The 21,405-nt window shown below is 41.1% G+C and overlaps 1 protein-coding gene across 5 annotated transcripts in view; it reads right to left on the bottom strand.

The window, feature by feature from the left end:
* Ace (Acetylcholine esterase) overlaps positions 1-21,405 on the bottom strand; it is a 39,606-nt gene that overhangs the window by 9,805 nt on the left and 8,396 nt on the right. For 3 of the 5 annotated variants that reach the window (XM_070996525.1, XM_070996523.1, XM_070996524.1), the window contains exons 1-7: positions 14,517-15,052; positions 12,636-12,774; positions 11,629-12,174; positions 10,898-11,105; positions 5,595-5,737; positions 4,529-4,678; positions 17-180 (exon numbers count right to left, since the gene is read on the bottom strand). In XM_070996525.1, the coding sequence (XP_070852626.1) occupies positions 17-180; positions 4,529-4,678; positions 5,595-5,737; positions 10,898-11,105; positions 11,629-12,174; positions 12,636-12,774; positions 14,517-14,836 (1,670 nt within the window). In that variant the 5' untranslated portion in view covers positions 14,837-15,052. Of the gene's footprint in view, positions 1-16; positions 181-4,528; positions 4,679-5,594; positions 5,738-10,897; positions 11,106-11,628; positions 12,175-12,635; positions 12,775-14,516; positions 15,394-21,405 lie in introns of those variants that run through there. The other 2 variants (XM_070996527.1, XM_070996526.1) reach the window with 1 other exon arrangement.

Genomic DNA, 21,405 nt, shown 5'->3' with positions numbered 1-21,405 from the left:
GGGCCCCGAAACTCACCCCGTCTTGGCAAACTCGATGACCGAACTGAGCATACGCTTGCCCAGCTCTCGCTCCACAGGTCGATACTGCAGGGAGTTGTTCAGCGGCTGGCCAAAGAAGTACTCAATCTCATCGCCGTGCAGCACGCCCATCCATTCGCCCCACAACGAGGTGCTCGTGCGCTGCAAAAAAAAGGGGAGAAATGAAGTTAGTACAACAAAAAATACAGGAAAACCCAAGGAAAAGCCGTGAAAAGCCGCCGAAAAACGAGAACAGAGCTGCGCGACGCTGTCGTAAACTCAGCCAGAAATTATGCAGATAAACATCTACCCTTCTTATTTATTTATTTGATTTTGCTCGCCTGCTCGCTGGCGTTCCCTGTAAATTGTAAATATTGTCGCAGCATGCCGCGCACTGGAGCGGCGGGTAAAAAAAATGAAAAACGAATGAATAAATAAGTAAACGCCCGGTCGACAGCCAGTTCAGAATCCACCATTTCAGACCCAAAACCCTGGCGCCCTTGACAGGCAGCGGCATTAAATGCTCTCGTGTGGTGCCATTTCACGTATCTCACGGCAGTTTCAGTTTGCACTGCAACTGCATCTGGGGGACCATGATGTTGCGGAATTGCAGGACAGGACAAGATAGGACAGGATAGGACAGGACGGGACAGGACAGAACAGGCTGTTGCCATAAGTACGTGCATGTGCGACCACATTGCGTATCCGTCCTATTGTACAACGGACCATGTCCGCCGTGACATCTGCTTAAGGATAAGCCCAAAAACTGATGAACAAATGCATAAAAAGAAGTTTTAGGTTGCAACTTTAAAGCGAAATAAGTGTTTGTCGTTAAAACTTTTAAACAAAATAATCTAAAACTATAATTCTTAATTAAATAATCTTATTATACTTATAAGTTTTCAATATAAGTATCCAATCTTCAAAATCAATACCAATTTTCGATCGAAACCCTATAATTATAATTACTAACTAACTATTACAATATTTATAAGAAAGTTTTCTAAGTAAATTAAATAAACCATTTTTGAAGAGCTTCTGAAACTCAACAACATGGGAGGCATACTCTTAGGCTTTGTTGAGCTTCGGTAAAGCTACTTCTCTGTAGCCACTCTTTGCTTTTATCTGCTGATTTAAATTCTCCAGTAGAAACGGCAACTCCAACCCAAATGCTAATTAGGCAATCCCCTTGTAAAATGCAATCTCGTGCAAAGCGAAAAACCAAAGCCCGCCAATGCGATTCTGCTGACCATTAGGCCTGGCCAAGAGCTGAAAGCTGAGGGCTAACCACTTAACCATTCAACTTGAGTTGGCCACAGTCGGGCTCTGCTTGAGCTGCACCTTGACAGGCTGGCAGCCAAGTGCCAAGTCGCATAATGAATAGTGTCCGGGATATGCCAAGGGTAATTCTGGTAATGCGGGGCTTCTACTCCTGCTCCAGCTCCTGCTCCTTTTGCTTCTCCTTCTGCTCCTGCCAAGCCGTTGGAAATTTATGCGACTTGGCCGTTGGCTGTCAGGACACACGTCCCCTATACATGTACACTCACACGTAACATAAAAGTCCTGCAGTCCTTACGCCTTTTCGTGCAAATAATGAAAAATTGTACGCAGCCGGAGCAGAGGACTAAACTTTTTTGATTTAAGCGCAAAATTGCAAACAGCAGAGAAACTTGGACTCGGAGGTCATAATGAGAAACGCCATAGTCGAGAGTCTAGAAGTTGAGAGGAGTAGTGAACTACAGTGGAGTAAAGTACAGTGGAGTGCGGCCAAAGCGGAAAATGGGTTGAAGGGTGGAGGGGTCGGATCAGGACAAGAAGCAGTTGAGAAGGAAAACTTATTTAAGTGCCAGGCACGTTGCACGCTGCAGTAGTCAGCGGCGAACGGCAAAATGAAACAGAAACAGGAGCCGGGCAAGAGGGTCGGAAAATGTTGGGAAAAGTGGGAGGAAAGTGGGCTGGCTGCCTGGCCAGCCAAGCATGTGGCCATTGGACTGCCCCCTGGTCACCAGCCAAGCAGATAGACAATCTGGCAGGCACTTTAGCAGCTGGCGACCCCATTCGCCATGCTTCGTCGCCCCATCGCGGCCCCGTTTATGGGCAAAGTGAGTTACGAGCTCTGTTGCTGCAACTTGACGGCTGTAATTAAAACTAATTTCATTTGCTTTCATTTCCATTTTTTGGGGCGCCAACCAGCCAACTCCTGCCAGCTAGCCCGCCAGCCTTTTGGCCCCAGCTGGTCTATTGGATTATTAACGGGCGATTTGGTATAAACAATGCAGTCGAACTGGCACCCGGCACGCACTCAGTTTGCATATTGTGCAATCAGCCGGAAGGAGCGACAACCCGACGGGAAAACAGTTTGATTATCACTGTCAACTATCCCACGGTATTGGCCATAAGTCAAAAGTGAAGGGTAGTTATTTAAATAAATAGTTATAATGTAATATATCAATCAGAAAATTCTATATTTTACTTCACATACGCCTTCCTGGTTCACACTGCGTATACGTAATATTGATTTGCCTGCTGCAGTGATTTGTTCAGCCAAATAACCACTTATCATCGGTCAATATCGACTACGAATCGTCGCTATTAGTAAATGTGTATTCAAGGAATCGAAGATGACGAACGAAAAATCAATATATTACACAGGCCACACTGCGTATACGCTTTGTGAGAGCTGCGTATTTGTTAATCATTAGGCCGATCCAAATGGGCCTGCAACAAGCCGATATCAATCGACGGCCAAAGGCAGCAAGCAGCGCAGCCAAAGTCGTTTAAACAAATAACTGACTGAAATTATGCCCCACACGTGCAGGGCATGCGGGCCGTGACCTCGTAAATTGAAGTTTCATTAGTCGACTCCGCAACCACACTCCTACGCCCCCCACATTCCCATTCGTAGGGTCGTGATCCAGTAACGATTGCCAGTCCTGTTCCCGCAAAGTAGTTGTGTAGTTGTACAGTTGTTCTGTTCTGTCTGCCCAGGGCGGCCAACCTCCTCAGCTTGTGCGTGTGCGTATAGTTTAATTGGCGCCCAACGAGGGGCTTTTCTGTGCAAGGGGTTCTTTACTCGCTGGTGGGCGTGTGTTGCGTGAAACTTTTGGTTACCATAATTATGGCGGCCAAGGTTGCCAGCCAACAACTCAACAACAGCAGTAACAACTACGACAACGACGACAGCAAACACAACGACCCTTGCCCCATAGGTGTGACATTATGAAGTCCAATCAAATGGATTGCACGCATTCTGGCTGTCTTCAACAAATTGCTTGATTAATTGAAAAATACACACGAAGTGACCGGACACGCCACGTAAAATTGCACTTGACATAGGACTGGGCAGATATCTTTATCCGCTGGCGGTGATTTTTCAATCATAGCAAATACAGCAATTACGAGGAAAGTGTACTTGAACGATCGCGAGAGGTTAACGCATTAATTGACCAATAAAGTCGATACTACATCACTTACTCAACGCACCTATTGCCAATTATCGTCTATGATGAAAGGAATAGTTAGTAAAAAAGTCTTAATCATTACGACTTACTCCAAAGAATGGAAAAGAAAACTTTAAAGTTCAGTTGTAATTTTTTGTAAATTAATATTCTAAGATTCAGGGAAAAACCAATCCCTTACGTAAGCTGGAATATTTTTTGTTAATTACTATCTCAACTTTAACCTTCACAGATGCCTGTTCGTGAACTTTTCATTACCTGAATAATTATAGACAATGAAATAACACTGGCTTGTCTTCATGTTCGAGCTATTCTCGGCCAAAAGCAATCAACTAGGGTCTGCTCCTGACCTCATTCCGACTAAAGAAACTTTCACTTTCTGTGCTGCAGATTAGCCGCAAGCAGTGCTTTTTCAGGCGGTTCCCTTCAGCCCCCAGTGCTACACATAGGTCTTTGGGAAACGCCCCACCATCATTCAGACATTAATTATTAAGGTTCACACAGTCGCGTTGACATTTGACGCAGCCTTAACTGCCTTCGTTGGAGATGCAGCCACAGTGGAGTACATCGAGAAAAATGCATCATGCTAAGAGTTACACTGTTTAATGCGTTCTTCAATTTGAAAAAATAATGAATAAAATAAGTTCCCATAATCATAAGATCTAAATCTTAGTTTACGAAGTCTAAACCCTAACTAAGAATGGCCTAAATTAATTTTAAATTCTATGAAAAATCTAGAAATTTCTTAGACTGGAACAGAAATTTCCCAAGTGTCGAATACCTGCGACAGTTATCCACTTTGGGGCTGAGCTGGACTACTGCCTGCCATTAGCCTTGTGTGCAATTTTAATGACACGCAAATTGCAGTGGCCTGCGTTCATCGTGGATTTTTGTGCCGTTGCGCCACTTGCGCCCCATTTGACCGCATTACGATTGGACGCACGCGTTTCAACGCCATCTTACGTGTCAAAGCCTGAGAAATATTTAATGGCCGCCAGGCCGTACAGTCCATTTGGTCAGGATACAGTGGTCACCCCCGATGTGGTACTCACGTGTGTGAAGTAGTAGTAGTGCACGGACGCGCCTCGCTCCGCCAGAGCCTGGGCATACTCGTTGGTGGGGCAGGTGAAGAAGTGATCGCCCACAGCACGTCCGATTTGCTGTTGGTTCTGGTATCCCGGATTGCCCTCCCAGCTGGTGTACTGAAAACGGAGACAAAATATTAACTCGGGTTCAGTGTTTACATTTTAAATAATTTAGGCATTAAACAAGACTTATCGAAAGTGCTATTTAATAAAAAGCCCCACGTTGGGCGCCAAATAAACTAAACCGTTATAAAAGTAGGCAGTGTTTTTCTATTATAATATATTCTGGAATCCACAGATAATAAACCGTTAAGAGTGATGTTTCTAAATAGTTTTAAGCTTTCCTAAAACAAAAATTTGCGATAAAAAATAAATTCTCTGCGTAGCTTTTTGGTTAAAATACTTGTCTGCTTGCATCATATACAGTCTAGTTCTGAGTTATTGCCAACTTAACGGGAATAAAATTCCCAGCCAATCACGAAATGAAGTTATCTGTCAGTTTAGCCAATTTGCGTTTGACTATTTCAGAGGTTTTGGTTCGTTGAGAATCTCCGGGGCCGTCTAATTCCGGACTCTGCCCGTTGTCAACTGTCAAAAGCATATCCACTGCTGACGCAAAATGCCGCAAAATGAATTTTCCCGGCTACAGAACAGAGTAAATGAATAAAGCCACTAAATGCAATTCAATCAGCCAGCCGTCACCGTGGACGTCGCATTTAACGTGTTTAGAACATGCAACGATGCTGCTGGTGACACGGAGCAGTCGCACGTTGCACAAATGCACTTTAAGGGATTTTTCTTGATGTACTTGGAAAAAATATGAGCTTTTGGAGACTGCATTGCCAAGCTAAATAAACTAACTAAAACTTGACTAAAGGTTAATATTATACAGAACAGCTAAAAGCCAACACAATTTTAAAATGTTAAAATAATATTTCCAATATTTAATTTAAAAAATAAAAAATGTTTTCAATGTATCTGTCAGACGCAATTGCAGTTGCACCACGAATGCAACTGCGTAATGGAAAGTTACCTGGAAAATGATGGCCTCGCGTTCCGCCTGCGTTGCCTTGCCGAAAATGTTGTTCATAATTTCGAGATATTTGTCCCGTGGCAGGGCCGTGGCATCGTCCTTATCGAAGTAATCGATGAAATCGTACAGCAAGAAGTAAGTGCCTGTAAAGTGGAAGAGCGGGGGAATAAATGTTTAACCCGTGCGAGGTCATGTCATAACAATGCGGCGTACTGGGTGCTGGGTGAGAAGTAACGCGAGGAGGGATGTTGGCCAATCTGGAAAAACAATTACCACTACAGGCGGCGCTTCAAGATGCCGACTCACAATGGAGGGGCCGTGCCAAGGACACCGCGCTCAGCATTAACCCCAGGTCCTTAGCAGTAGCAGCAGTAGAGGCACCAACACCAACGGCAACGGCAACAGCAATCATAACAGTTTCAGAAGCCGCGGAGAAGTAAGTGAAAGAGTGCAAAATAGAATAAGCCAAAAACTCGTGCCCACTACAAAAACAGAAGCCTGAGACAAGAAAGACCTCTGAATTGTACCATAAAATACCTGTTTTACTAGGAGGGTTTAGTACTCATATGAAAATTAACTTTTAAAATAAATAAAATTTCCATTTAGAAACTCAACAGAAAATACTTTAAATTGGAAGTGCAAATATTAAATTCATTGAAATTAAAATGTTTTTATTATAATCAAAATATCATTGTTACGATAATTTTACTTATAAAGTATAACAAGGATTACGTTATTGAACACTCTACGCCATGTAATACTCGGTTTCCTATATTTTCTCCTAAACAATAAACCCTTTCCCTGTAATAATAAAGGGTACGAAAGGCAGGGCGACAGAACAAAGCGGCTCGTCGTTGCCTTTTATTAACTTAATTTTTATGGCACTTGTTGTTGGCCCAGTTGTTGTTCTCTCTGGCTTTTGTCTTTGTCGCACACTTCAAATACGGGCCACACTAACGAACCATAATTGCTGCCTATGAGCGACGACAGCAGCAACACAACAGCAGCAACACTTACAGCAGCAGCAGCAACATCAGGACACACATAGTCGAGTATCTGTGTTTGTGTGGGCCAAGAAGCGAGGGCACGTGCAACCCATTCCCAATTTATCTTGCTGGCCCACTGTGTTTATGTTTGCTTCGATTCCATTAAGGTCAAAACCTTATGCAAAGCCAGGCACGAGGGGCTTTGACTTGAATTGCAAACAATCTTGAACGAGCTGACAGAAACTGTCGCTTACTAAAGTCGATAAGTATTTCCCAGAAAAAGGGGAGAGTTTGCCCATATATTTACCTTAAAGCAGGGATCGTTTAAATTTATATGTAGATAATATCATTCTGCTTTAATAAAGTAACAGGGTGTCATTAATTTAATTCAAATGCTTTGAAGAGTCGTAAAAAATGCATATGCCTATGTTAATATTTTTTATTACACGTAGAAACGACCTTGCGCCTTTCAACTATTACTGGATGGCGGGCATACGCTTTTAATTAAATTGCGAACAACACACTCACTCTGCGGCCACAAATTTCTTAGCTTTTTTTGCGGCAAATCTCACTCACTCCCTCATATACTATACACGCAGGCGAAGAAATGTAAATACGGTTTTAATGAGTGTATAATTGAGTTAGCAGCAGCAAAAACAACGCCAGCTGATTTGGCCATGCCAGGGGCGCAATTCAGGCCTACAACTACGGAGCCCGGCGATAAGTTGGCCGTCTCGGAACGCGAAGCAATTAACGAGCAAACAAGCTGTCTTGCACACACACAGCCAAAGGAGGGACCACCACACACACAAGCACCAGCACAAATACATACACACTCTCGCAGGATATGCATGCAATCGCGAGTCAGAGGACCTGCCACCGAAAATGAATTATTTAAGCACCGAAAAGTTGGCGCCTCGAGTTCGTTGCATACTTTTGGGATGCACTTCAGCCCAAAGAAAATTCTTAATGCGGTTAAAAACACTTTAAACAGTTTTATGCCGTTATGTTTTTTAGGCCAAAAAATTATGAAACTTTAAATTTAAATTATGAACTTGCTTAACCTTAGTTTATCTTACTTATCTTTTGCTAGAAATTATAGGAGCATTTATGGTATACATTTAAAAATGCATTAAGCAATAATTTCTGAATACCAACTAATTACCAAAAACCCCATGCAGGACAAGTATTTGAACTATGCAAATATTTTATTTAGGCTAAGCATTAGGACCACACACAAACACATGCAAATAATTATATATATTTTTATATAATATCTATATAGTATGCAAAAGAGACGCGAAGGGCAACCGAATTTGTCAAAAACAAACAGAAAAGGATGCTTTCATGTGCGCGGCTCATCGTAATGTATTTGAATTTGTATTCGTATTGTTGCAAATGCTAGATGACCTTGAACTCACAAACACAGCCACAACACACAAGCACACACGCACACACGCTCAGCTGAGTAACGGCACTTGTACCCATGGAAAATGGTGGCAGTTGCCTGGCGGCCATGCACGCACACCTTTTTGGCCAAGAGAAAATAGAAAAGAGAACGGAAAATGGATAACGGAGAACTGGCGAGAGCGAGAGAAAGCCAGGAGCAGAGAGAAAGCGGAAAGCAGCAGCTGTGAGCAATGAGTGAAAGTGAGCAGAAAAGCAGAACTGCAGAAAAGCACACGTGTCTGCTGGGTTATTCTGCTCCTGGCAAGACGGGAGCCGCAACAACAGCAACTGGCAACTGGCGACTGGCAACCTGCAACACCAAGAACACCAGCAACATCCACTGCCTAACAGCAACAAGAAAATCGAAAGGAAAGCAAAGGAAAGCCATAGCCAAAGCCAAAGCCAAAGCACGAACTGCCACAAAAGCCCCGAGAATCTTCCTCAATCTGTTATACGAAAAAAAGAACCCACGAAAAGGGCCTACCGCCCACCCATCTGCCACCCATAAAAAAAAAAAAACACCACCCAACGACATCCTGCGGTGGCGGCTCGCAAAATAATAAGAAAAGGAAAACGCAAACGGAAAATTTGTTACAAGTGCGCCACTTACACGGCCTGGCACGGAAAAGCTGGCAACACAATGCACACAAAGAGTTACGCACCAGATTGGGAAGAATAAGGATACGGATAAGGAAAGGCGGGGAAAATTATGGGAGAATCAACAGCAGCCTTTGGCAGCAGAAGGGAGGGTTCCCATTGAACTTTAAATAGGTTTCAAATGCCATTTTCTTAGGCCGCATTTAAAACCAGATAACGAGGTATAGGTATTATTAGAAAGAAGAATACATACAATAAAAATTCATGTAAGGTAATTTCTGTTAAAAAAAACAATTCAATGCCTTCAATTTATCTTCAACTATAAAACCAGACAATAGATGTTATTTAAAAACAGAACATTAAAAGCAAATAAAATATTTCATATAGAGATACATTTCATATGCACCAAGAGTGGTTTATTTGTAAAGCAATTAGGAAACAAAACCACAACATTAACAATAAATATAATCATTTTCCATTGAAATTTTAAATTTAAACAAATATTAACCATAAATAAATACAATGAGTAATTTAATGTATACATGTTCACCTGCTGCAACTATATGTATGTACCTCTACCGACTACTTTTATTTGCTATGCCATTTACGAATTATTTTTCTGATTGTCAATTGTTTTGATTTAATTTGATTCAATGGTGTGTAATAAATTGATTTTTATTTCAAAACAAATAATACACATTCGTGTTGGAATTTATTGAAAGTTTTCATGTGATTTTATAGCGAACGTAGGGAATGGGTTTAACGTTTTTCCTTCCTGGGTAATAAAAAATAATTACAGCGGAACTTTAACCCAACTTTTAGCGGTAATAGTTTTCTGCCCCTCTTTAATGAAAACCGCCCCTCCTGCCCCCCGATAACGCCGTGGCACGTGTGGCACTCACGCGTCCCGTTCCGTCCATCAATTTGAGGGCTCGCTTTTTGCTTTCGCTTTTCCACAGACCACCCACAGACCGCCCACCGCCCACCGCCCAACTCCCAAAACCCCCCGCTGTCACCTGAGCGAAATATATTTAAATAATTTATGATGCCGTCCCGCACAGCTGAGCGGCATATCTGAGTGCGTGTGTGTGTGGGCACGGATGTTTTTCCTTTTTTCCCGGGGTCACCGCAATTTGCGTGGGCGAGTCTGGCAAGTTTCGGCGGCTTTTGGAATTTTTTCTGTATTTTGACTCCGGCAATTCCGGTGCGTTGACACATGTCGCACTCGGGATTCCAAGTTTGCTACAGTCGTAATTTGCAATTATTGTGTGGAGTCAAAAAAAGAAAAGATAACCAAAGGATTTTATTTTGTATCCACTTTAAAGCCATTATCAGTTCTTAGCTCATTAAATTATGTACCAAAATATAATAACAAGGTTACTATATTATTTTTTTGTAGTCTTCTCACAGTACAATACAAAGTTGTACATTAAAAATTCCGTTTCCAACCTAAAGTGGCATTTCATTTTCATTTCCCACACTTGAATTTTAAAGTTTACAAAAATCGTAATTTGTGTGCGCTGCAAAGGGGGAAGAAAACAAAAGCCAAAGCCGAAAAAGCCAACAATACAGGACATTACACAAAGTGCAGTTTTGCGACAGCCAAGCCAGAACTAAGCCGAGCACAATGTAACCACCAGAACCAGGACCAGAACCACTGCCAGTCGTAGTCCTCGAAACCAGAACCCCAAACCCCAAAACCAACAACCTAAACCCACTAACCCCCCCTCGATTCGCCGCTCAGTGTCATGCAATAAACCATAAAAATTAAGCACTCGAGCCAACTGAAAGCACCGAATGCATTACGAGTGCTCGAAATGTGCAGAGGAAAAGCGGAAATTTCTGAAAGGCAGAACCGGCTAAGCCACCTTCCTACCCATAAAATGACGGGAATAAAATGCATTTTGTCTGCCAGCCAGGCCACAACAAAAAGTGTATATAAATATAAATATATATATACTATATATATAATATAGCTTTGCAGAAAAGTAATAAAATCTCAAATGGATGTAGAGCACCGAGCAGCAGCGTAAAAGTTTTTGGGGCGCGGAGGAAGGAAGCTGGGCTAAAAAGCTTGGCAAACAACATTGGCAATGGTAGTACTTTGTTTTGGATAAAGTTTAGCGCTGACGTCAGCCGCAGAGGATGCAACAATGGCGACAAGGACGACCCAGAAAATTGGAGGGTAGATAGATAAGATGGACCCGGGGTCGGGATGGGGATGGGGATGGTCGTGATGAAGTCACTGGCGGGAGGAAATTGCTCACTCACCCTCATCCCTGACATTTCCCATCAGGATGTCGTAGTCCTTCAGATCCGCCGTCTTCAGCAGCGTCATGGGATCCGCCGGCAGGAAGGCTCCATCGATGGTGGGCGCCGAGGGGAAGCTGAGGATGCCCGAGTAGGAGTTCCACTGCTGCACCGATATGGTCTTGGCGTCCACCGAGCGCATGCAGCTCATCACGTGAGCGGGATTGGTCTGGAAACGTTATTAAAAATACTCCATTAATAATGGGGATATTTTAGAAGTATAAAGATGAAAAAGTTGACTGGGGCAGATTTATTAAATGGAAATATATGTCCTTTTACACAGAGCAATATGGATTTTTCTTAAATTACCTTTAATGGACCTTTAATGGGAATTTACCAATAACATTTTGGTTATACTAATTTCTTTATGAATTATTATTTTCTTATGGTATTTCCATTGTGTCACATTAATAATGTCTTTAGCTAACCATTAAAGGTCATACCATATAAATCTTATTTATAAATATGTTTATTTCCTTGTGGCATGTCCATTATGTTATATTCCACAATGTCTTTAAGAATGGGTTGTTTTTGATGTGTTTATTTATTATTCTAGATTTAATGTTATATAGATTGCAGAATAAATGTCTAAGACAAGAGGCTGGATTCCGAAAACACACTTGACATACTATTTTATCTTTCCATCTTTAATATTTATATAATAAAGTTCATATTTAAATCACCCCACTCACCTTCAGCATGGAGGCATTGCAGTTACAGTCGTTAATCAGCGCCTTGCCGATCTCCACGGCCTTCTCGGAGGTCATGTGGCTCCAGGGGGCGTTCATGGTGCCCGACTGCATCATGCCCCTCTTGACCAGGCCCCTGGTCACCGGCGACATGAGTTGCGCGTTCACCGAACTGGATCCCGCCGACTCCCCAAAGAGGGTCATCCACTCCGGATTTCCGCCGAAGGCATGGGCGTTGTCCTTTAGCCAGCGAATGGCCAGGGCTTGATCCCAGAGGCCCACATTGCCTGGCGCCTCTTCCGCGAACTCCGACGGCATTTCCGGTGCCAGGTGGAGGAATCCAAAGGCACCCACTCGATACTGGAAGGAGGCGACTATCACATTGCCCACGGCGGCCATGATGTCCGCATTGTAGATGTCCAGAGTGGCAGATCCGGTCATGAAGCCACCGCCATAGATCCAGATCAGAATTGGCAGGCCGTTGGTCGTGTTCTGCGGATTGCCGTTGTGGATGAGGTGGTCCGTGTCCGCCTGTTTGCCATTCGCGTGCTGTGAAAGGAAATGGGAAATGTTATTATTAGTAAACTGTTTTTAGTGATATGGATGTACATATATCTCTTATGATATTGTCAATCAAACAAATTAAAACGTTCGTATTCATTCTAAACGTTCTTAATCACTGAAGTTTTGAAAATGCTTTTGAGTTATATTTTTAAGTGCCTAAAATTATGCAACAATATACATTAAACACAGAAGTACAATGCATTCATTCAAAAAGTCGACTATCCTATATTCAGTGCATACTTTTAGACACCTAAAACTTAAAAGTAATTTCAATTTGCTAAATTTTATTGTTTTTGAAAATAATTAATAAATTAAATCCATATATTTTAGTTCTTTTGTACATTGCATTAAATATTTATGTTCTTATAATTTTTGTATTTAAGCTCAAAAATGTGGTAACCTAAATTTATTGTTGGAACATATTTCTCATATGAACCCAAACTTACCTCGGCCCCGTTCGCTCCCCGCCCATGGCGAAGTCGTGCCTTGGCCGGCGCCCAGACGTTTATGTAGAGGCAGTCCTCGGACACATTGGTGTTGGGGTTCCAGATCTCCTCGCCGGAGAAGCCCGGGAAGTACTCGTAACTGGGTTCCGGAAGAGAAGAGAGAAGAGAGTTCTTGATTAGCCGGTGACCCATATGCAAATCAAAGGCTGTTTGTCCCCCATCTGGAATTCGGTCATGCCAATTACGAAGAACTAACCAGCTGTGTTATTTATTTTTATTCGGTCTCTCTTCCGTTTTGCTAGCTCTACTCTTATTCTGGGTTCCGTTTTGCCGCAAAAACACTGGCACACACGCCTTGTAGTCCCAGTCCCCCACAATTTGACATAGTTTTTCCGCTTTATAAATGTTGAATCGCTCCAATCGATATCCCTACGCATTCATACAAAGCTCAGCATTTGTCTGTCCGTCTCTATAGATACCTCTCTATACCATATATGTATTTCTATATATGCTGCTGAGTGTGTGCTTAGGTGTGTTTGGCTTCGTGTCCATTAAAATTAACTTTGCCGTTTCGCATAAAAGTAATTTATCACAGACCGAGAGCAGAGGCGATTTCTGTTTCCTACGCCAGCTGCCATTCGCCTTTATCACTATATTTTTCTAATTTCCTTTTGCCGCACACACTTTGATGACTTTCCCTTTGGGGTGCGGAAAAACTTTGGTTCTCTATTTCAAGAGCGAAAGTAAAGCAAACCAAATGAGTTTGATTAAATAAATGGAATTGGAGTGGGGTAAGTTTTTTTATTCGTTTTTCTGTTCTTGCCATGCGAACAGCTATGATCTTTAAGATTTCTTTAACAAATGAATATTCTTTAACATTTAATCTGATCATCGTTAAAATCAGTCCTCAAAATAAATAAAATGAAATATTTTAACTTCAGCATTCGTATCTCCTCTTCAAACAATATATTCCCCCTTCCGCAAACATTGAATGGCAAACAGAGTGCGATTGCAATTGGCATTGCCAACATGCTGTGCAAAGTTTCCAATTGGCTTTTTCCGTTTTGGCCGGCTTTTTGCATGCGGCATGACGTCACTGGCAACAGTTAGGTCAACAGCGAGCTGCCGCTGCAGCCCGGCTGCGAATCGCCTTTCTAGGTCAAACGTCGAAGTGGAGCGTGCCAACATCCAACCCTTTCTGAGCCCCACCAATCCGCTGGGCCAGTGATGACAAATGCTTGTATTTCCGGAAAGGTATGACCCACTTGTATCCGTCTTTGCCAAAATAATTAAGTACCATACCAGATGAAAATCGATTCCATTGTAACTTTTTTTGAAACCATAGTACAGTGATTTTTTTCTGGAAATCCCTTGTTCTGATAAATAATATACTATTTTTCTTAATTTGCGGAAAGATTCCCTTTGATTGGACTTTGTGAAAATATTTAAGTATTATCCAGATGAAAATATAATCCTTAATAAATTCTTTTCAAACCCTTCTGCCATTTTTTCTGTTAATATTATATCTCTTCAATAAAGTTTCAGTATCCACCAAAATGAAAATCTGTTGTTCAAACCATTGTATCGTACTTTTTTTGTGGAACCTACTTTTGTGTATACAAAAGATAATTGCTTTTCGATAAATTGTTATTTAATAGCCTTAGACCAGATTAAAAACTAAACGAAAAACCTACGTTTCTCTAAAATATTAATTTAAAATAAAATCAAACCAAAACTGTCTAGAATGAAAACAACTACATCTCTTTCGTTGTTGGAAAAGTATTGAAAGTTAAATGAACGCGATCTCAAAAAGAGCCTTATCCATTGATGTCCTTCACGAAACTTTAAATTATCCTTTGAACACCCCGATGGAAAACTTACCGCTCTTGGACGCAGGTGGCGGACAGCCGTGTGGCATCGAGGACGCCGTGCCAGGGCTCCGCCGGAACCGGCTTGCGGAAGCGCAGGTCCTCGAGGGGCGGCTTGGCGTAGGGGATGCCCGTGTAGACGTGAACCTCGCGGCCCTGCACCGTGACGGAGCGGCCGCGGACGGGCCCGGAGGACGTCTGCACCACCAGGCGATCGATGACGCCGCAGACGCCGGACAGGTGCAGCGACAGCACCAGGACCAGGGGCAGCGGCAGGGGTAGAGGCAGGGGCAGGGACATGGGCAGGAGGCTGCTCTGCCGTGCGGAGGCCATGACGCGGATGCGCAGGGCGGCGATGGGAGGTTGGGGCGGTAGCAAGGGTGGTGACGATGGGTGGTGCTGGTGTCCTACTTTGTCCTGACGTCACTGGCACTGACCACTTATCTCTGGTTGCTGCTATTCGCGATTCGCGATTCCTGCACGCTGGGTATCTTGGTGCGGAACTGGTTTCTCTGGCGGATTCGGACTCGGACTCGGGATGCCTGCCCGGCGCTGCAAGCCGCATCCACAACTTATTATCCGGTTGCGTTCGCCGCTGCTGCCACAATTGCCACTTGAAGCTGCCGCCCTTGTGTTGCACTACACATTCTCCCGCCGCAGCAGCTTTGGAATCCGGAATCTGGATGGTAACTGGGAACTGGCAGATGGGAACTGGTAGATGGGAACTCGGTACTAGGCACTCGGTTTTGATTTGATTTGAATGTGAGTATGTGGTGGTCCGCTTTGTCCGGGGATCTCAGTACGCTTCGGTTTCCTGCGCAGCTGTTGCACTTTTGCAGCGCCCGCTCCGGCTGCTCGGCTTTTCTGCTCCGGCTCCGGCTGTGTTTGAACTGCAAACAGAAAGAACAGCCATTAAACTATTTGTCTGGCATCCTGGCAGGGTATTTTGCTTTTGTGGCTACACGGAGGAAAAAAAGTTTCACTTTTCAAGTCAATTTATGTTTTTTTTTAAATATTACCATGAAATATTTCCAACATCCCTCTAAGATATTTAAATATTTTTATAACATTTATCAACACATAGCACCGATCCCAAATAATTTAAAATTCATATAAGCCCTTTAAAAATGTCTTTTCAATGGCAACCTTTTTATTTTACTTCAAGATTTTCTATGGTAAAAAAATGTATGTTCAGAATGAAAATGGATTATTTAAAGTGAGCCCAATTTTTCTCAGTACCTTGTCACCGCACACATACGAGCACAAGGACGAGCTGACTTGTTGGGTGCTTGTGTCTGCGTCTGTGTGTGTGTCGTCTGCCCCCGTTTGTATGCTGCAATATTTATGTGTTTGCCTTTGGGTTAGTGTGTGTGTTTACCACTTGAGCAGAGATGCAAAGCTGCCTCCTTTCTTGGTCTCGGTTTGCATTCAAAACTTTCTGAGTGCCACCTGTATCCACCCACCACCTACTGGGTTACCCACACACCTGCGTTTGGGGGGCCCACTCACAGGATTCTAGGATTCTCTCGAGTGCCGCATATCGCTCTCTAAGGCTTTGCCTGCAACGTCGTTAAACATATTTTCTTATATGCTTTCATTAGAGTCACTTGACCGATTTAAGCAAATATCCTTTCAAACCGAAGCAGTCGAGTAAACCAATGGAACCCAGCGGCTTTTTGTCCCGATTCGAAATATTTGTGGCCCTGGCGCAAAGGAAAAGGGAACCCCTTACAACGAAAAGAAAAAAAGGATAACAAAAACTGAATCTAACAAAGAAACTAATTGAAAGCTTTTACATCATTTGAAATTTAATTAAAATTAGATTCGCATTTCTTTGTGAGTTTAAACCATTGAAAATTTTACTACCTTTAGGATATATAAACATATATCAAAATACATTACAAAAATATTAATCAAAATCACTTTCATAACTAAATTATTTCTATAAATAATTAGTCTTGTTACCCAGTTCCAAAAATATTATAGTTTTCGAAATTTTTTATAGAGTTTGCAGTACTTTAAATGAAAGCAATTCCGTCTTTTAGTCTCCATAATATGAAAAATACATTACGATCTTAAGTAATTTTCCCGTTTTCCATCTTTTCTCGGTAAATTAAACCTGGGAGGCTGTAGTTTGGTAAGGAGAGGCAGCTTTTCCGGGTGGCAAATGGCTTTTGCAACTAATGTCCTTGACGTTTCGAATTGCAGCAACTCCTGACATCGAATTAAGCCAAGAAACTTAACTTGGGTTCGGACTGGGCCTTGCATGCTGACAGACCATTAGAAGTTGCTCGGTGTAATAACACCGCTGCCACGCCCCCTGCAGTTCCAGCGCCTCAAGTCTTAGGGTTTCCTTTTTTATTATTTTGGATCCCTTTGCCCGGTAACTTGTCTGCAAAAGGACAAAGAAACTAAGAGGCTTTCTCAGCCGGCGCCGCAGTAATTTAAATGTTATTTAGCCGCACAATTAAAATGGCATTAAGACGCCACCGAAATGCGAGTTTCAAGTTGGCAATTTAATTTGTTCTCCATGTACCCCACCACCCCGTCGAGAAAGTGCACATTTTAGCTAAATTAGCTCAATTTTCCCCAGGTTCTTTGCATTTTCTCCGAGTTTCCCCGGCAACGGTGGCAATCATTCAGTAGCTTTTTCAGGGGTTTTCCAACATGGTCGCTGCCTGTTACTCGGAAGATAAGACGTCCCGGCCTAAGTGAATATTTCCTTAATTTCTTGCGGCTGCAGCAGTTTTTCCCCCCTAATTTTTCCCGAGTCGCAGTTTTCACTGAAACTTTTCCGTAAACATGCGCATTTTTTATCCTTCGTAAACGAGGGGTTATTTGGGGAGGAGGGAAAAGCGACCAGAAGTTGTATTTATCTTATTTTATTTTATGTCCTCCAGCAACTGGCTGCTCACAATTTAAGCGCTTAGTTTCAGCTGACACGAGCAGTTTTTCTTGCCAACTATATGTTCATAAAGTTGCAACTTCAAAGTTGGCTCAAGCAGCCACTAAGAAACCGAGAAGTGTGTTTTTCAGCTATGAGAAGCAGTCTAAGTTTAATTCGAGGCATGAGCATGGAAAATTCTACATTTCATGAACTTATTTTTATATCTCAATGAAATATCCATCTAAGCTTAATTAATCCTGAATGTTTTTTTGAAAAAATAAACATATTTTTGCCTGTCAATTTATTCACAAAAACAAACCTAAAATATTTTAATTGAGAGGTAGAGATTTTTATTGTGGCATAGTTTTTCTTGTTTAGATTTTTCTGTTATTTTTTTTATCTTTTTCATGGAAAGTCCTTCGAATGCTGTCATGGATATGATAGCCCGACGAGCGGGACAGCGATAGCTGTTGGAAAGAGACAGATGAGAGCGCGAAAATTTTAATGACATTCAAATTAAATTATAATTTCAAAAGTTTCGGCGCGCAAAGGGCAGTGAGCGTTGCTGATGACGACGACGACAAGGACATGACCAGGTGGCACAGGTGAAAGGCACCGCCCACCCCCTCCTTCGCCCCTCCCCCTCTCGCCAGCGGGTCAGCTTTGTTGGCCAAAGGTCACAGCAACAGCAGGGAAAAAAGGTTTGGCCCACCCCGCCATTTCCGCCCTGCTCCCAATCAACTTTCTCTATCCTCCCACCTTTCCCTTTTTTCACCACCCCCATCCGTTTGTTTATTTCCCTTGCGTTTGTTTTCAAAATTTGGCAAATGCTAAAAAACATGGCCAACGCCAAAACGAACTGTAAAAGCCAAAGGGTAAACAACACAAAGGGAAACGAAACAAAAGCAAAAATAAGATACACCAAAAAATGGAGGGACAGAAAAATATTTGTGAAAAGCGGTGTGAGTGGGTGAAAAGTTAACTTTGTTTTGTTTGTGTTTTCATTTTTTGTTTACGGGCTCTTGATGTTTGGCGTTCATGTTGTTTCTATTAGTGTTGTTTCTCTTTATTTGTATGAATACCAGCTATATACACTTGGAAAATTAATTCCACAACTTTAAAACAAATATTCATAGAATTCGAATAATGCATAAAACACCGTTTACTCGGAAAAAGTTTATTTTGCATTTTAATATTTTCCCAGGCCTAGAGAAATATCTAACGTCTTATTTTTCTTTCTCGAATTTTTGACAACAATCTGAATTTTGTATTTTTGACAAAAATTTTAACCTTTTTTTTCACCATAAAAATTCAGTTTTTTGGCTGCCATAACAAAAATATAAGTCAGAATGAGGAATGTCATACCTCGTTGAGCTCGTTGTTTAATTTCCAATCGATTGGCATTTCAACCTGAAAATTTTTAATTTTTGCCATTTTTCAAAAAAAAAAAATTGAGGAAATTGGTCAAAAAATAAATTTTCCAAAAAGTGATGAGGATCGTTAGCATATTTAGCAAGCTGTTCAAAACAGTCGGTCTTTTTGCTGTACGCCTTGATTTGGCTGAGCTACGATGGAAAAACTGAAAAAAATTTCGAATTTTTGACAAAAATCTGAATTTTGTATTTTTGACAAAAAATTTAACGTTTTTTTCGCCATAAAAATTCAGTTTTTTGGCTGCCATAACAAAAATATAAGTCAGAATGAGGAATGTCATACCTCGTTGAGCTCGTTGTTTAATTTCCAATCGATTGGCATTTCAACCTGAAAATGTTTAATTTTTGCCATTTTTCGAAAAAAAAAATTGATAAATTGAGGAAATTCGTCAAAAAATAAATTTTCCAAAAAGTGATGAGGATCGTTAGCATATTTAGCAAGCTGTTCAAAACAGTCGGTCTTTTAGCTGTACGCCTTGATTTGGGTGAACTACGATGGAAAAACCGGAAAAAAATGTGGAATTTATGACAAAAATCTAAATTTTGTATTTTTGACAAAAAATTTAACCCTTTTTCGCCATAAAAATTAAGATTTTTGGCTGCCGTAAAAAAAATATAAGTCAGAATGAGGAATGTCATACCTCGTTGAGCTCGTTGTTTAATTTCCAATCGATTGGCATTTCAACCTCAAAATTTTTCCTTTTTGATGTTTTTCGAAAAAAAGTGATGTAACCCCTACAAAAATTGAGGAAATTGGTCAAAAAATACATTTTCTAAAAAGTGATGAGGATCGTTAGCATATTTAGCAAGCTGTTCAAGACAGTCGGTCTTTTAGCTGTACGCCTTGATTTGGCTGAACTACGTTGAAAAACTGAAAAAAAATGTCGAATTTTTGACAAAAATATGAATTTTGTATTTTTAACAACAAATTTAACGTTTTTTTCGCCATAAAAATTCAGTTTTTTGGCTGCCATAACAAAAATATAAGTCAGAATGAGGAATGTCATACCTCGTTGAGCTCGTTGTTTAATTTCCAATCGATTGGCATTTCAACCTGAAAATTTTTAATTTTTGCCATTTTTTGAAAAAAAGTGATATAACCCCTACATAAATTGAGGAATTTGGTCAAAAAATAAATTTTCCAAAAAGTGATGAGGATCGTTAGCATATTTAGCAAGCTGTTCAAAACAGTCGGTCTTTTAGCTGTACGCCTTGATTTGGCTGAACTACGATGGAAAAACCGGAAAAAAATGTCAAATTTTTGACAAAAATCTAAATTTTGTATTTTTGACAAAAAATTTAACCCTTTTTTCGCCATAAAAATTCAGATTTTTGGCTGCCGTAACAAAAATATAAGTCAGAATGAGGAATGTCATACCTCGTTGAGCTCGTTGTTTAATTTCCAATCGATTGGATTTTTTCTCCTTATTTTTTATTAAACTACATTCAAGGAAAAATGTTCCATATTTTGTTCATGGTGTTACAAAACTAACTACAAGTCTTTTCAACGAATTTTTAAAATAATTGTTGATTGTTGTTGATTGTTGTTTTAATTGTGATATTCAACCTTTTTTCTCAGTGCATGCGGTTAGATGTGTCTGGTTTAATTGATGAGTTGAAGAGGGTAGTGGCAGGCAGGTTCGCCGCCAGTCGACGAAGCCTAATTGATACCCCCTGATATAGAAGGCATGGAGTGAGGGACAGGTGTCTATTAAGGGCTGAATGCCTACAGGACTATTGGCTAAAATTGTGTCTCTTACCGAAGTAAAAGTCCAAACTAAGATACAAAGAAGAAATTTAGAGAAATTTGAAAATGGAGCAAATGTTTGACAAGCCACCAAGTTAAAGCTAAGGAAATAACAATGTGTATCTTGCTAAGCAAATCTTATTCAATATTTTCCAGGCCATTTCCGTGCATTCTCTTCCGGTCTATAAACCGCCACGCAATCATTAAACCCCGAAAAATATGGCCATCCGCTTTAATGAGGCACAATCATCATCAAGTTTTCACTGACCATTTGACCTTTTCATTCGGCAGGCAGCAGGACTCCGATCGCAGGCCTTTAGCCCGGCCATTAGGCGAATGTCTGGCGCCAGGCAAACTATAAAATAAATGCTCGGGCGTGGCTGAAAGGCGGAGGAAACAAAAGAACCATCGTGTTCCCACGAACTTTCGTTCATCTTACGACAGAAATTAAAATTATTAATTTTATTCCGAGGAAATACCAGGCACAACTTTTGACGATTCATTTAAAAGCTCTTTTATCATAAGAGATCTAAATAATAACAAAATGACCTCTAAAAGGGATTGTATTTGCTGATAAACTAAAAATTATTTGAATAAATAAGACGTAAGTTTAAGATAATAGTATTCCTTTAACCTTATTATTAAAAACCTTATTTAAGAGGTATAAAGACTTGGAAAACAATAAAAAACAATAAGGAAGGGTGATTGCGGAATTCGATATATATTTATTAAGACTACGGAATGATTTAATCATTTTCGTTTTCCTCCTCTAACGTATGAGTGTGTGGAAAAACTACCCACTAAATCGTGGAAATTGCACAGCATGAGACCAAAA

Source organism: Drosophila suzukii, chromosome 3 (assembly GCF_043229965.1).
Source record: "Drosophila suzukii chromosome 3, CBGP_Dsuzu_IsoJpt1.0, whole genome shotgun sequence".
Taxonomy (NCBI): Eukaryota; Metazoa; Arthropoda; class Insecta; order Diptera; family Drosophilidae; genus Drosophila; species Drosophila suzukii.
Note: the sequence above shows the minus strand (reverse complement) of the source record. Positions and strands in the feature narration are given on the sequence as shown.